Raw genomic sequence first — 14,676 nt, 5'->3', positions numbered from 1 at the left:
GATGATACTGAAGATGAATATAAATAAAACTATTTATAGTGTAATTATTATTATTATTATTAACAAGGAGAGTGAAAAAATTGTGTTAGTATCCTTACCACAGTAAGACTCAAGCAGGTGACATTTCTCACTTTACAGAAACAACTCTCTTAACACTAAATGCTGTATTCAAAAATTGTTCTCATCTTTCATCTTATCTTTAAACTTATAAATAAGTATTTCTCTGGTGTTTCCATTAGTGTTTTCTACAGTGGTTCTGTTTATGTGGGAGAGAGTGGTTCTTTCTCTTTCTCATACTGAGTACCATCACACAATACTGTATTCAATGTAGCCTTCATCAAACTTTCCTGTATAGATAGCACTAGAGGTTATGTAAGTTTCGTCTTCTGGTCAGAGCTTTTATGCTTTAGTTTTTTTTTTTTGTTTTTTTTTTTTTAATGTATATAAGGTTAATTACTTATTACCTTTATCTTGCATAAAAACCAATGCTATCATTCCAGTGTCAATAATTTGTTATTTTTAATAATTATTCATCTCCCAACCTAGTGTCACCTACATTTCAGATTTCTTGAAAGCTGTCCTGGTTTTGGCTGGAATAGTCAATTTTCTTCATAGTATCTGGTATGGTTTTTGGATTTGTGACCAAAACAGTGTTGATAATGCACACATGCTTTAATTGTTACTGAGCACTGATTACACGGAGTCAAGTTCTTCTCTATTTCTCACACCACCACCCCAGTAAGGGGGCTGAGATTCCACAAGAAGCTGGGGGGGTGGACACAGCCAGGACAGCTGACCCAAACAGACTGAAAGAATATTCCGTATCATATGATGTCTTCCCTAGCAGTAAAAGCTGAATGAAGCAGCAAGGGCGTGTTTGGAGTTACGGTATCTGTCTTCTCAAATAACCATTATGTGTGATGGAGCCCTGCTTTTCTGGAAATGGTAAAATATCTGCCTGCCTAAGGGAAGTTAGGAATTATTTTCCTCTTTTTGCTTTGCCTGCGTGCACAACTTCGCTTTGCCTATTACATTGTCTTTATCTCCATCCACAAGTTTTCTAACTTTTGCCCTTTTGATTCTCTCTCCATTCATCGGGGGGGGGGGGGGGGGGGGGGGGGGTGCAAGGTGGGGGGGCAGGGAGAGGGAGAATATCTTCCCCACCCGGGGAACTATAGGCCTGTCAGTTTGACCTCAGTGCCGGGGAAGCTCATGGAGCAGATTATCTTGAGGGTCATCACGCGGCACTTGCAGGGCAAGCAGGCGATCAGGCCCAGTCAGCATGGGTTTATGAAAGGCAGGTCCTGCTTGACGAACCTGATCTCCTTCTATGACCAAGTGACGCGCTTGGTGGATGAGGGAAAGGCTGTGGACGTGGTCTACCTTGACCTAAGTAAGGCTTTTGACACCGTTCCCCACAACATTCTCCTCAAGAAACTGGCTGCTCGTGGCTTGGACTGGCGTACGCTTCGCTGGGTTAGAAACTGGCTGGATGGCCGGGCCCAGAGAGTTGTGGTGAATGGAGTCAAATCTGGTTGGAGGCCGGTCACTAGTGGAGTCCCCCAGGGCTCGGTACTGGGGCCGGTCCTCTTTAATATCTTTATCGATGATCTGGATGAGGGCGTCCAGTGCACCCTCAGTAAGTTTGCAGATGACACCAAGCTAAGTACGTGTGTCGATCTGCTCGAGGGCAGGAAGGCTCTGCAGGAGGATCTGGATAGGCTGGAGCGATGGGCTGAGGTCAACTGCATGAAGTTCAACAAGGCCAAGTGCCGGGTCCTGCACCTGGGCTGCAACAACCCCAAGCAGAGCTACAGGCTGGGAGATGAGTGGCTGGAAAGCTGCCTGGCCGAGAAGGACCTGGGAGTATTGGTGGATAGTCGGCTGAATATGAGCCAGCAGTGTGCTCAGGTGGCCAAGAAGGCCAACGGCATCCTGGCCTGTATAAGAAGCAGTGTGGCCAGCAGGTCGAGGGAAGTGATTGTGCCCCTGTACTCGGCTCTGGTGAGGCCGCACCTCGAGTACTGTGTTCAGTTTTGGGCCCCTCGCTACAGGAAGGACATGGACGTGCTCGAGCGAGTCCAGAGAAGGGCGACCAAGCTGGTGAGGGGTCTGGAGAACAAGTCTTACGAGGAGCGGCTGAGGGAGCTGGGCTTGTTCAGCCTGGAGAAGAGGAGGCTCAGGGGCGACCTCATCGCTCTCTACAGTTACCTGAAAGGAGGCTGTAGAGAGGTGGGGGTTGGTCTATTCTCCCACGTGCCTAGTGACAGGACGAGGGGGAATGGGCTAAAGTTGCGACAGGGGAGTTTTAGGTTGGATGTTAGGAAGTACTTCTTTACCGAAAGGGTTATTAAGCATTGGAACAGGCTGCCCAGGGAGGTGGTGGAGTCACCATCCCTGGAGGTCTTTAAAAGACGTTTAGATGTAGAGCTTAGGGATATGGTTTAGTGGAGTACTTAGTGTTAGGTCGGAGGTTGGACTCGATGATCTTGAGGTCTCTTCCAACCTAGAGAAATCTGTGAATCTGTGAATATATCTTTATGGTGCTCAGCTGCCTACTGTGCTTAATCTACATCATGAAAGAGTAACTGTATAGGAACATGTTCATGTGCTGTTTCTTTGGCTAGTGCTCCTGAGCAAAATGACTGAACAAACATAAAAAAATGTTGCTGACTGGTGATTGTGAGAGGAAGGATGAGTGAAATAAGTCAGATATTTGTTATACTGTGATTATTCTCAATACATATTAACTGTAACATTATACAGTTTTCTTGAGTTGTTGGTGGCCCAAAATCATCAGAAAAAGTAATCACTACCAGAATACAACAGAACCTTTTTTATTATTTATTATTGAGGAAAATCATCCTATATGGTTGTCTAGAAGAGTGAAGCTAATTAAGGAGAGAAAGTAGCAGTGAGGCAAGAGATTTACTGCTGAATGTAGTCTGTCTAGGAAAGATCATGAAGTCTTGCAATATGATCCTGAGACAAAAGTGTCACTAAGACATCTGGTCAGCAGTTATAAACTGTGTTCCTGTCTAAAAAAAAAATAAAAATAAAAATAAAAAGTCTTCACTTTTACCACACACGAAGAATAAAAAAGGATAAATTACAGAAAAGGGGCACAAAGACAACAACTACCTATTTACTCTGTTAAAGCATTAAAAACAAAAATTAGTAATTGAGCCCATTAGTATTTGAGCTTGCCTTACTGACCAGAAGTGAATGTGAGTTTAAACTACACAGTCTGTGTGCTGTATTGAGTTGCAGTCATTACAGAATACACTGAGTCATGAGGTTAAAATCGCAATCTGGAAGCCTCTTTGAAAGGTGTAGTAGTGACTGACATTTTTAACAATTGCTCTTGTGTGCTGTGTTTCAGTGCTGTATAGTCATCCACAATAGATAGATTCCATTCTGAAAAGAAAAGCACCCAGTCAAGAAGGTAATTCAGTTCCTTTTGAATTTGCCTATGGGAAAGTAAATTATCAATACTTTGAAGAGTTCTTTATGAGAGAACAGAATATTGAGCTTTGTTGTGAGTGTTATTACACATTCTAGCTGAGAAGATCAGGTGAGGACCCTTCATCTGGAGAAGGTACAATCCCTGCTCAAGCTGCATTTCTCAGTCTGCAATATGAATACATTTTGTACGCTTCATAAGATATATACAACTTCAATCAGTCAATGTTATTTTCAGTATTTGCTTTGCCAACATCATAATACTTAATGGCCTCTGTTACTTCTGGAATAGTAACCTGAAGGCTTCCTCAGTGTGCATAAACCAAGTTTTTAAAGACTAAGCTTTTTAATGCCATGTTCACAAGCAGCAAGAAAATGACAATGTTGAGATCCATAGCTATATAGCAGGATACTCTGTAATGAAATGAGTTCAGTTGAACTTATATCCACTTATATTTTCATTTCTGCATATGTGTTCTGAGTGTTTCCTGAAAAGCTTATCTTTCATACTTCAGATTCAGAATCCGTTACTTATTTTCTTCCTAACATAAGTGTTTATGTGTAGCTGTTCTGTACACCATGAGGAAAAAAAAAAAAAAAAATAAAGCCTGGCAAAATGAAGTACATTGAAACACAAATTGAAACACATTTATGGAGACACATTGGAAACAGATCATAACAAGAAAGCAGACATCTTATAGAGATCCAGAAACAAAAGTCAGCCAATAGTTATGCATGGAAGAAAGTCTTTGTGATGTTCTGCCTGGGTGGAAGTTGCATGAGACTAGGGTAGGTTTTATTCAGTATAGAAGATGGTGAATTCTGGAACCTTCATTTCATGGAGCTTGATGTATTTGTCACTTTAGCCTTTAACAGCTAAATCTGACAGTCAAACCAAAATTAAGTCACCAAATTGAGCTAGATTTCAAATGAGACAGAAAGACAAAACCTAAAACTATATGTTTGCTCTGATCCACTTTAAAAAACTCACCCAGGTTCACTGCTAAACCGGCTGACACTTTATAATATTTTTATCCTAAACTCAATTTGGAGTGTGATCTTACAAAACTGTTATTTTTTTGTGATATCAGCTCTTCATCCTCTTAGCTGAATACCTCCTCCTAGTGTTTTATTGCCAACAATCACTTCACTTGTTTTTCCAGATGCATGGGTACGAACAGTTACCCCTTCATGCCCTTTTGCTCCTGAAGATTCAGCAAGAAGTGATCCTGAACCTAAACCACAGACCACCATTCACTCATCTGTTCCTCTACCGGGCAGTGTTATGGATTTTTCACGGGAGATACAAGAACATCCTTCATGTGTGATTAAAAGTGTAATGCTTGAAGAGACACCTGAGCAGGGTGAACAGCACTTTTATAATTTTTATAATTTGACATGCACATTCTATATTAACATAATTCACAGAATAGAAGCTTTTATATATATATATATATTTAATGATCTACATAAAATATAGTGATGTGATTGATGAGTTTAAGAATAACTTGAGCTAAAGTACTCTTCTTCTCCCCACATTTATACAGCTACATATTTTACAATCTTCAAAACCGGGCTTTGGAAAACAAGACTTTAATGCTTGTATGGGAACAGCACCTGGTGATTCCACCTAGAAGCTGAATAAACTATATTTTAAAACAGTACATTCTGTAACAATATGCCCAATAAAAATAAAGTGAAGAGATTTATTTGACTGTAAAAAAAAAAAATAAAAAATAACTGTATGAGAGGTGAATGAATATTGCTTTAGAAACTCAGAAAAAGCAGCTCTCCATCTAAATTTCACCATTGGCCAAAAATCCTTACTTTGTGATAACTCTTTCACCCTATTAAAATAGTCAGAAGACTCCTTTCAGATGCTATTCTCATTTTTACACCAGAACACTTGGAGATGATGCTCATGCTGTGTTTTCTGAAGTTTTTTGTTTGGTTTTTTTTTTGGTTTGGTTTTCTCTCAGAAGGAGCTTTGGATGCATGTACTCACTATAGTACTTACTAACAAGTCTGGGTTATGTATATCTCCTCCAATAATGTGCTTTCACACACACATAGAATCGCAGAATGGTCGAGGTTGGAAGGGACCTCTGAAGATCACCTAGTCCACCCCCCACCCCCCCACCCCCCACTCCCCCCCGCCAAGCAGGATCACCCAGAGCACATTGTGCAGGGTGGCATCCAGGCAGGTTTTGAATATCTCTAGAGAAGGAGACTCCACAACCTCTCTGGGCAACCTGTTCCAGTGCTCTGTCACCCTCACAGTAAAGAAGCGCCCCCTCATATTCAGCTGGAATTTTCTGCACTTCAGTTTGTGTCCATTACCTCTTGTCTTGCCTCTGGACACAACTGAAAAGACCACATCATCCTCTCGGCATCCTCCCCTCAGATATTTATATACATTAATACTTAATTTCAATGATATTGGGAAAAATCCAAAATTTTATTTTTTAACAGAAGCTCAGAACCAAGTCTGGAGGGCACACTTAATTTCAGTCTATTAATATTTTCTAGATCAGATACAAATATTCGGATCTCAAACATATATTACATTCTTGTTCTTTTTGTAGTTCTCTTAATGATTCCCTGATCTCCAAACCTTTGCTAACAATTTTATTCACTCAAAATTCTATTGGTCCCAACAGAATAAGCACATACCATATTTGAATCCAATTATTTAATCAAGAGAATCAGAGAATTGCAATAATTCAATGATTTTTATTGATTTTAAATTTATTTTTTTACAGATGGGGAGGGAAAATTTTGGCTGCACAAAATTGGAATGAGTATAAACAAGTGGTCACTGCTGAATTCCCTGATTGGATGGGATGAAAACAGAGCTCTAGAAAAAGGTATATTTGTATAGTAAATGTTATTCTTATTTTCTTGATCACATACTACATTACATAAATGTAGAGGGTTTTTTTTTTTGGTGTGTGTGTGTGTTTTTGGGGGGATTTTTTGTTCTTGTTTTTTTCTTTCTTTTATGTGAGCTTAGATTTCTGAATCCAACCAAATAGCTTGGATTTATGCAAGTCACCATTTTAAGTAATCAGAACCCAATCTCTTTTCACCTTACATATCTTTCAGTTAATTATTATATTTAAATAAGGATTATGGTGCTTAAAATAATTTCCTAATAAAAAGTTAATTATTGTGTTAAGCCAGTCAGAGATGTCTGAGATCTGGGGAAAAAAAAAAAAAAAAAAAAGCTTTTTTTTTTTTATCATACTGTGATATAAAATGGGTCTTTCAAAATAACTTGTAAAAGGTAGTTGTGAATGAGGTTTTAAAGTGTCCTATTCTTAGCTGTGATAAAAGTTAGTTTTATTAAGAGGTAGCACTTTTCTGCATAAATTTTTTATCTAAGTTTTCATTTCTGGCTTTGGTATAAGTAGTTAGCATCAGACTACTCATGGGCAAGTAATTGTCAGACGATATAACTATGTGTAATGGTGTCCACAAGTCAAAGCTGACAAGTCAGAGTTACTAAAACTCCTTTCCCAAGGATCTGTTTCCTTTGCTATCAGACAAAAAGGTATGTTTTAAGACGATACTTGCTGTTCTATACAAAAATTTTAGAATATAATATGTAGATCTGTATTTGCTGTGCATTTTAGTTCTAGCTGTTAGATATAATATCCAGTTCCTTACTTCCAGTCAATAAAGTCATTTTTGTTATAAAACAGATCATCAAAATACATCTGGAACTTGTTCTGATGCTGACCACAAACTGACACAGCTTGAAGAATGCAGAACCAAAGAAGTGCCATATATTCCATACAAATTAGCTACATTCTATATCATCAAGGTAAAAAGCAAAACAAAGCATATATATATATACATTATATATATACACTTATCTATATAAACAAATGAAAAACAGTGTGAATGAATAATTTACCATCTTAGGTAATGTCCTGGTTTCAGCTAGGATAGAGTTAATTTTCCTCCTAGTAGCTGGTAGGGTGCTATGTTTCGGATTAGGATGAGAAGAGTGTTGATAACACACCAATGTTTTAATTGTTGCAGAGCAACACTCACTTTTCCAGGTAAAACTAGCCCCGACTGGGAACTACTACTAATAATAATGTGTATGAAACCAGTGATGTACAGTGCAATTGCTCGCTACCCGCTGACCGATGCCCAGCCTATCCCTGAGCAGCTGGCGCCCCACCCTGGCTAGCCACCCCTATCTATTGTTTAGCATGACGTCAGATGGTATGGAATACCCCTTTGGCCAGTTTGGGTCAGCTGTCCTGGGTCTGTCCCCTCCCAGCTCCTGCTGCACCCCAGCCTGCCCACTGGCAGGACAGAGTGAGAAGCTGAAAAGTCCTTGGCTTAGTGTAAGCACTGCTCTGCAACAATTAAAACATTGGTGTGTTATCAACACTCTTCTCATCCTAATCCAAAACATAGCACCCTACCAGCTAGTAGGAGGAAAATTAACGCTATCCTAGCTGAAACCAGGACTTATATAACCAGATACTGAGTTCTGAATTGCTTAAATTTCTGTGTTTCTGGTAGGTGTCTAAAGGTACCAAACAAAACAACGCACTTGTAACTGGAGGTTTGAGAAAACCCATGTCTTCTCATATGTTTCTCATTGATCCTTGATTGCTAAAAGTAGCTTTTGACTTGCTGTGTGAAGTTTTGTTGCAATTTCAGCATTACTGGTACCGTTAGTAGAACGCTCACTAGCCTGGTAAAGCCCACTGTTATCCATTATTGGTTTTTCATGTTGGCTACAATAAAGTAGCAGAGAAGTCCAAGGGCAATCAAAGAGGACTTCAGGGCCTTGGGCTGAGTGGTTAAAGGATCAGAAGCAAAGGTTGTGTTTTCTCCTTTTCTTCCAGTAACTGTGAAAAATATTGAACAGGTAGATCCAGCCTGATGAATACGTATCTCTAAGGTGGATGCCACTGCCAGAATTTTAGGTTTCTCAATCATGGAATAGTCTACACAATGCCAGGCCTATTGGTGCCTGCTGGGGAGCATCTTTCTCAGAAGGGAAAAAGGGTATTTGTAAAGAAGTTAACAGGGCGGATCAATAGAGATTTAAACTAGATTTGAAGAGAGAAAGAGGTAAAAACTTGGGCTTGCCAGTGATAAACTATGGAAGGCATGCCAAAATTTGATGGACTGCATACTAGTAAGATCCTTCAGTCTGCTCCACTAGGTGTTAGGTACAATGAAGTACAGTTTTAATGTTTCTACACCAATGCATACAGCATGAGGAACAAGCAAGAGGAGCTAGAAGCCTTAGCTCAGTACCAGATATACAACATCATTGGCATGAGCAAAATGTGATGGGAACAGTCCTGTGACTGGCATGTTATAATGGATGGTTATAAGCTCTTCAGAAGGGTTAGGAAAGGCAGGCAAGGTGGAGAAGAGGGGTGTCACTGCATGTAATGGAGGGTCTGTATCTGTACAGAGCTTGCAGCTGATGATGACACAATTGAGAACTTTTGGGTAATAATTAAGAGACAAGCAAATAATGCAGACATTGTTGTGGGACCCTGCTATAAGGCAACCACTGAGGACGAAAACACCAAGGAATTATTCTTTAAAGAACTCTAGATCAGCCACCCTTGTCCTTACGGATGAATTCAACTTGCTATATGTTAACTGGGAATACCACACAGCTAATACAAACGGGTCCGTGAGATTCCTAAAACACCTTGATGATAACTTCTTGGTACAGGTACTAAGGGAGCCGACTAGGAAAGGTGCTCTCCTAGATTTGTTTCTTGTAAACAGAGCAGATCTTGTGGCTGAAGTGGTGATTGGTGGCTGTCTTGGCCATAGTGACCATGAAGTAGTTGAATTTAAAATCTTTGGTGACAGGAGGAAAACTGCCACAAAAATTTCAGTACTTGGTATGGGGAGAGCAGACTTCATGCTGCTCAATGAACTAGTTAGTAAGGTCCCCTGTGAAACTCTTTTTGAAGTTGTTAGTGCTGATGACTCTTTAAGAACCACCTTGTAGAGTACAGGAACAGGCAACTCCAAAATGTTGGAAATCAAGCAGGTAGGGCTGAAGATTGGCTTTGTTTACCAGGGATCTTCTAGAGTTTAGTCAGAAAAAGAAAGTGTATGGCCACTGGAAGTGAGGTAGGGCAAGATGGACACATCTGGACACATTCACAAGGACTTGTGAAATGCTGTTAGCTATTCACATTGTAGGGAGAAAATCCATGTGGCCAAAACTCAATTAGAGTTGAAGATGACCGGTACTGTGGAGGAAAATAAAAAGGACCTTTTAAATGATGTTAACATCAAAAGGGGAGCCAGAGATAATGTTGGTTCAATACTTGATGAGGATGGTCAGCTCACAAATGGAGATATACACAAAGCAGAGATGTTTAATGACTTCTCCGCCTTTGTTTTCAACAATGAAGATGGTCCCTGGGAGCCCCAGAGCCCTGACTTAGAGAACTGTGACTACAGTAGTGATAAACTCTCAGCCAACTCCAAACATGTGGGATTTGCAGCTCCAGCTGGATGCATAAATCTATGGAGCCTGATGGGATTCATCCCAGGGTACTCAGAGGGCTGGCTGATGTCATTGTGAGAGCTCTCTCAATTATTTTTCAGTGGTCTTGGGAATCCAGAGAGGTCCCAGTCCACTAGAAGCTGGCAAAAGTTGTCTCAGTTTTCAAGACAGGTGAGAAGGAAGACCCTGGTAACTACAGTACTGTCAGTCTACTTCAGTGCCTGGAAAAATTGTGGAGAAAATTATTGTGGGAGTTACTGAAAAACACCCAAAAAGCAATGGAGTCATTGGTCTCAGCCAATACATGTTCACAAGGGAAAAGTCCTGTTTAATGAACTTAATTTCCCAGTATGACAAGGTTACCCACCTAACTGATCAAGGAAAAACCAGTTAATCTAATTGTTTTGAATTTCAGCAAAGCTTTTTATACTGTTTATCACAGTATCCTTCTAGATGAAACATCTAGCATACAGCAAGGCAAATACATAATATGATGGGTGAACAATTGGCTGATGGGTGAGGCTTAGTTATTAATAGAAGGATTATATTAAATGGGGTTACATCAGACTGGCAACCAGTCAGTAGTACGGTTTTGCAGGATTCCATTTTGGGGTCAGTTCTCTTCTGTGTTTTCATAAATGACTTCTATAGGAAGAACTACTTCTACTCTGCAGGACTCAAAGGTATACTAAGTTTGTAGTCTATACTAAATTAGGAGGAGCTGTTGAATCTTTCAGGAGTAGAGAGTCCTTGCAGAGAGATCTTGGCAAATTAGAGGGATGGACAATCACCAACTGCATGAAGTTTAACAAGAGCAAGTGCTAGATTCTGCACCTTGGAAGGTGCAACCCCTGTATAGACTGGGGTACGCGGGGCTGGAGAGCAGACACACAAAAAGGGATCTGGGGGTTATGGTTGGCAGCAAGTTGAACAAAGCCATTAATGTGCCCTGGCAGCCAAAAGGGTCAACCATACCCTACAGTGCATCAGACACAGCATTGCTAGCTGGTCAAGTGAAGGGCTTGTCTACTCTGCACAGGTACAGCCTCATCTCACGTCCATTGTACAGTTCTGGGTGCCACAATGTAAGACACGAAACTATTAGAGTGTCCAAAGGAAGGCTGTGAAGATGGTGAATAGTTTAGAGGGGAAGGTATATGAAGAGCAGCTGAGGTCACGCTTGGTTTGTTCAGCCCACAGAAGAGGAGACAGGCTCACTGGAACAGGCTTCCCAGGGTTGTAGTCATGGCACCAAGCCTGTCAGAGTTTATGATGCATTTGGTCTATTCTCTCAGTGATATGGTCTGAATTTTTGGGTAGACCTGTGTGGAGCCAGGAGTTGGACTCAATGATCCTTGTGGGTCCCCTTCCAACTCTGGATATTCTGTGATTCTGTGATTCTATGGAACTGAGGAGAGGCCTCACAGAGGGCTGCAGCTTCCTCACGAGGGGAGTGGAGGGGCAGGCGCTGAGCTCTGCTCTCTGGGGACTTTGACAGGACCTGTGGGAACAGCACAGAGCCATGACAGGGGAAGTTAGGGTTGGATGTTAGGAAATGGTTCTTCGCTGAGAAGGTGGTCAGGGACTGGAGCAAGTTCCTTGGGTAAGTGGTTATGGCGCTGAGCAAGTTGGAGTTAAGAAGCATTTGGACAACACTCTAGACATATGGTTTGATTTCTCAACGGCCCTGTGTGGGGCCAGGAGTTGTACTCAGTGATCTTAGGTTAACTGTGCCTGCTGCTTCCCTAAAGTGTCTGTATACCAATGCGCAAAGCGTGGGAAATAAACAGGATGAGATGGAGATCTGTGTACAGTCAAGGGGCCAAAATCTCATTGCGATCTTAGAGATGTGGTGGGACAGCTCGTATGACTGGAATACTGTCATGGGGGGCTATGTCCTCTTTAGGAATGATAGGCTGGGGAAGCGAGGGAAAGGAGTACCCCTTTATGTGAGGGAACAATTAGAATGTACCCAGGTCCCCCTGGGGGAGGGTGAAGAACAAGTGGAGAGTTTGTGGGTGAGAATTAGGGGGAGGGCTGGTATAGGTGACACTGTTGTGGGGGTGTACTACAGGTCACCAGATCAGGAGAAGGAGGTCGATGAGGCCTTCTACAAGCAGCTGGAAGTAGCCTCACAATCCTGGGCGCTAGTTCTCATGGGGGACTTTAATTACCCAAACATCCGTTGGGTAAGCAACTCGGCCAGGCACGCGTAGTCCAAAAGGTTCCTGCAATGCATTGAAGATAATTTTCTGGTGCAGGTGGTGGAGGAACCGACGAGGCAGGGGGTGCTTCTGGACCTTTTTCTTAGCAACAGGGATGGGCTTGTTGGGTTAGTGAAGCTTGGGTGCAGCTTGGGCTGCAGCAATCATGAGTTGGTGTAGTTCAAGATGGAACTTAGTGGAAGAAGTAAGGCAAAAAGTAGGATTGCTACCCTGGACGTTTGGAGAGCCAACTTCAGTCTCTTCTGGGACCTACTTCTGGGTATCTCATGGGCTATATTTCTAGAAGCTAAGGGTGCTTGTGAGAGCTGGGCAACATTTAAACAGCACTTCTTCCAAGCTCAGGATTGGTGCATCCCTAAGAGCAGGAAATTGGGGAAGTGGGGCAGAGACCTGCACGGATGAGCAAGGAGCTCATCGACAAGATCAAAAGGAAGAAGGGTTGTGAAATGTGGAAAAAGGGCATGTCCTCTTGGAGGAGTATAGGAGTGTTGTCAGGACCTGCCGGGATGCGACAAGGAAGGCTAAAGCCCACCTGGAGATGAAGCTGCCAAGGGAGATAAAGGATAAGAAGAAGTGTTTTTTTTTTTTAAGTATGTAGACAGTAAAAGGAAGTGTAGGGATAATGCGGGTCCCCTGCTGAATATGAGGGGTGTCCTGGTAACAGCTAAAACTGAGAAGGTGGAGATACTGAATGCCTTCTTTGCTTCAGTCTTTGCTTCAAAGACTACCCCCTGGAACTCCTGGACCCTGGATGGAGGAGAGAGAGTCTGGAAAATGGAGAGCTCCCCTCTGGTTGAGGAGGGCATGGTTCAGGATCGTCTAAGTGGGATCTTCACACACAAATTCATGGGTCCTGAAGGGATGCATCCATGTGTGCTGAGGGAGCTGGCAGAGGTGATCGCCGAACCACTCCATCATCTTTGAAAGGTTCTGGAGAACAGGAGAGGTGCCTGAAGACTGGAGGATAGCTAATGTCACTCCAGTCTTCAAGAAGGGCAAGAAGGAGGATCCATGAAACTACAGGCCAGTCAGTCTTAACTCTGTCCCTGGAAAGGTGTTGGAAAAGCTTGTTCTGGATGCCATCTCCAAGCAATTGGAAGAGAATAAGGTTATGAGGAGTAGTCAGCATAGATTCACCAAGGGGTAATCATGCTCAATGAACCTCGTTGCCCTCTATGATGACATCACCAGCTGGGTAGGTGGGGGGAGAGCAGTGGATGTCATCTACCTTGACTTTAGCAAGGCTTTTGACACTGTCTCCCACGACATCCTGCTAGCAAAGCTGAGAAAGTGTGGGATAAACGAGTGGACAGTAAGGTGGATTGAGAACTGGCTGACTGGCTGAGATCAGACGGTGGTGATCGGCAGCACAGAGTCCGGATGGAGACCTGTACTGGCAGTGTTTCCCAGAGGTTGGTTCTGGTCTTGTTCAACATCTTCATCAATGACCTTGATGAAGGAATAGCGTCCACGTTCAGCAAGTATGTCAATGATACAAAGCTGGGAGGAGGAGCCGACATGCCAGACGGCTGTGCTGCCATTCAGTGAGACCTGGACTGGCTGGAGAGCTGGGCAGGAAGAAACCAAAGTTTAACAAGAGCGAGTGTAGAGTTCTGCATGTGGGAAGGAACAACCACATGTATCAGTACGGGCTGGGGGATGACTTGCTCGAGGGGAGCTCTGCGGAGAAGGACCTGGGGGTCCTGGTGGATGACAGGTTGACCACGAGCCACCAGTGTGCCCTGGTTGGTCAAGAAGGCCAATGGGATCCTGGCGTGCATTAAAAGAAGTGCGGCCAGGAGGCCAAGGGAGGTGATCCTCCCCCTCTACTCTGCCCTGGTCAGGCCTCACCTGGAGTACTGTTTCCAGTTCTGGACTCCCCGGTACAAAAAAGACAGGGATCTCCTGCAAAGAGTCTAGCAGAGGGCCACAAAGATGATACGGGGCCTGGAGCATCTCTGCTGTGAGGAAAGGCTGAGGGACCTGGGTCTGTTCAGCCTGGAGAAAAGAAGACTGAGAGGGGATCTTATCAATGTTTGCAAATATCTTAAGTGTGGGAGACAGAGGGATTTGGCCAACCTCTTTTCAGTGGTTTGTGGGGACAGGACAAGGGACAATAGCCACAAAATGGAGCACAGAAAGTTCATGTGTATGTATATATATGTGTGTATATATATATATATATATTCCTGTTTCATTAGTTTTGCTGCTATATTTTCTTGTACTTTTATTCTTTTATTTTGTATCAAAAAATATCTATGGTGATTACTGTGGTACAGGCTACAGACCTTTGGAGCTAGCTGTTAGAAATGAGTTAAAATACCTGAAGCAATGCAGTTAACATGACTCTGAGCTCTTTGTGTGATAAGAGCAATAAAGTTGTCTGAATCTTTTCTAGAATAGGCTTTTCTTGTCTCTGAACATTTTAATTGTGTCTTTTAAAAATTCTTCTACTTCTGCAATACTCTTTTTGGT

General features: G+C 42.4%; 1 protein-coding gene across 2 annotated transcripts in view; it reads left to right on the top strand.

The window, feature by feature from the left end:
- LOC125184782 (trichoplein keratin filament-binding protein-like) overlaps positions 1 to 14,676 on the top strand; it is a 40,657-nt gene that overhangs the window by 13,512 nt on the left and 12,469 nt on the right. For both annotated transcript variants that reach the window (XM_066988640.1, XM_066988639.1), the window contains exons 3-5: positions 4,626 to 4,826; positions 6,225 to 6,329; positions 7,167 to 7,288. In XM_066988640.1, the coding sequence (XP_066844741.1) occupies positions 4,626 to 4,826; positions 6,225 to 6,329; positions 7,167 to 7,288 (428 nt within the window). The remainder of the gene's footprint in view (positions 1 to 4,625; positions 4,827 to 6,224; positions 6,330 to 7,166; positions 7,289 to 14,676) is intronic.

Source organism: Anser cygnoides, chromosome Z, assembly GCF_040182565.1.
Source record: "Anser cygnoides isolate HZ-2024a breed goose chromosome Z, Taihu_goose_T2T_genome, whole genome shotgun sequence".
NCBI classification, from domain to species: domain Eukaryota; kingdom Metazoa; phylum Chordata; class Aves; order Anseriformes; family Anatidae; genus Anser; species Anser cygnoides.
This window is presented reverse-complemented; position numbering and strand designations above follow the sequence as displayed.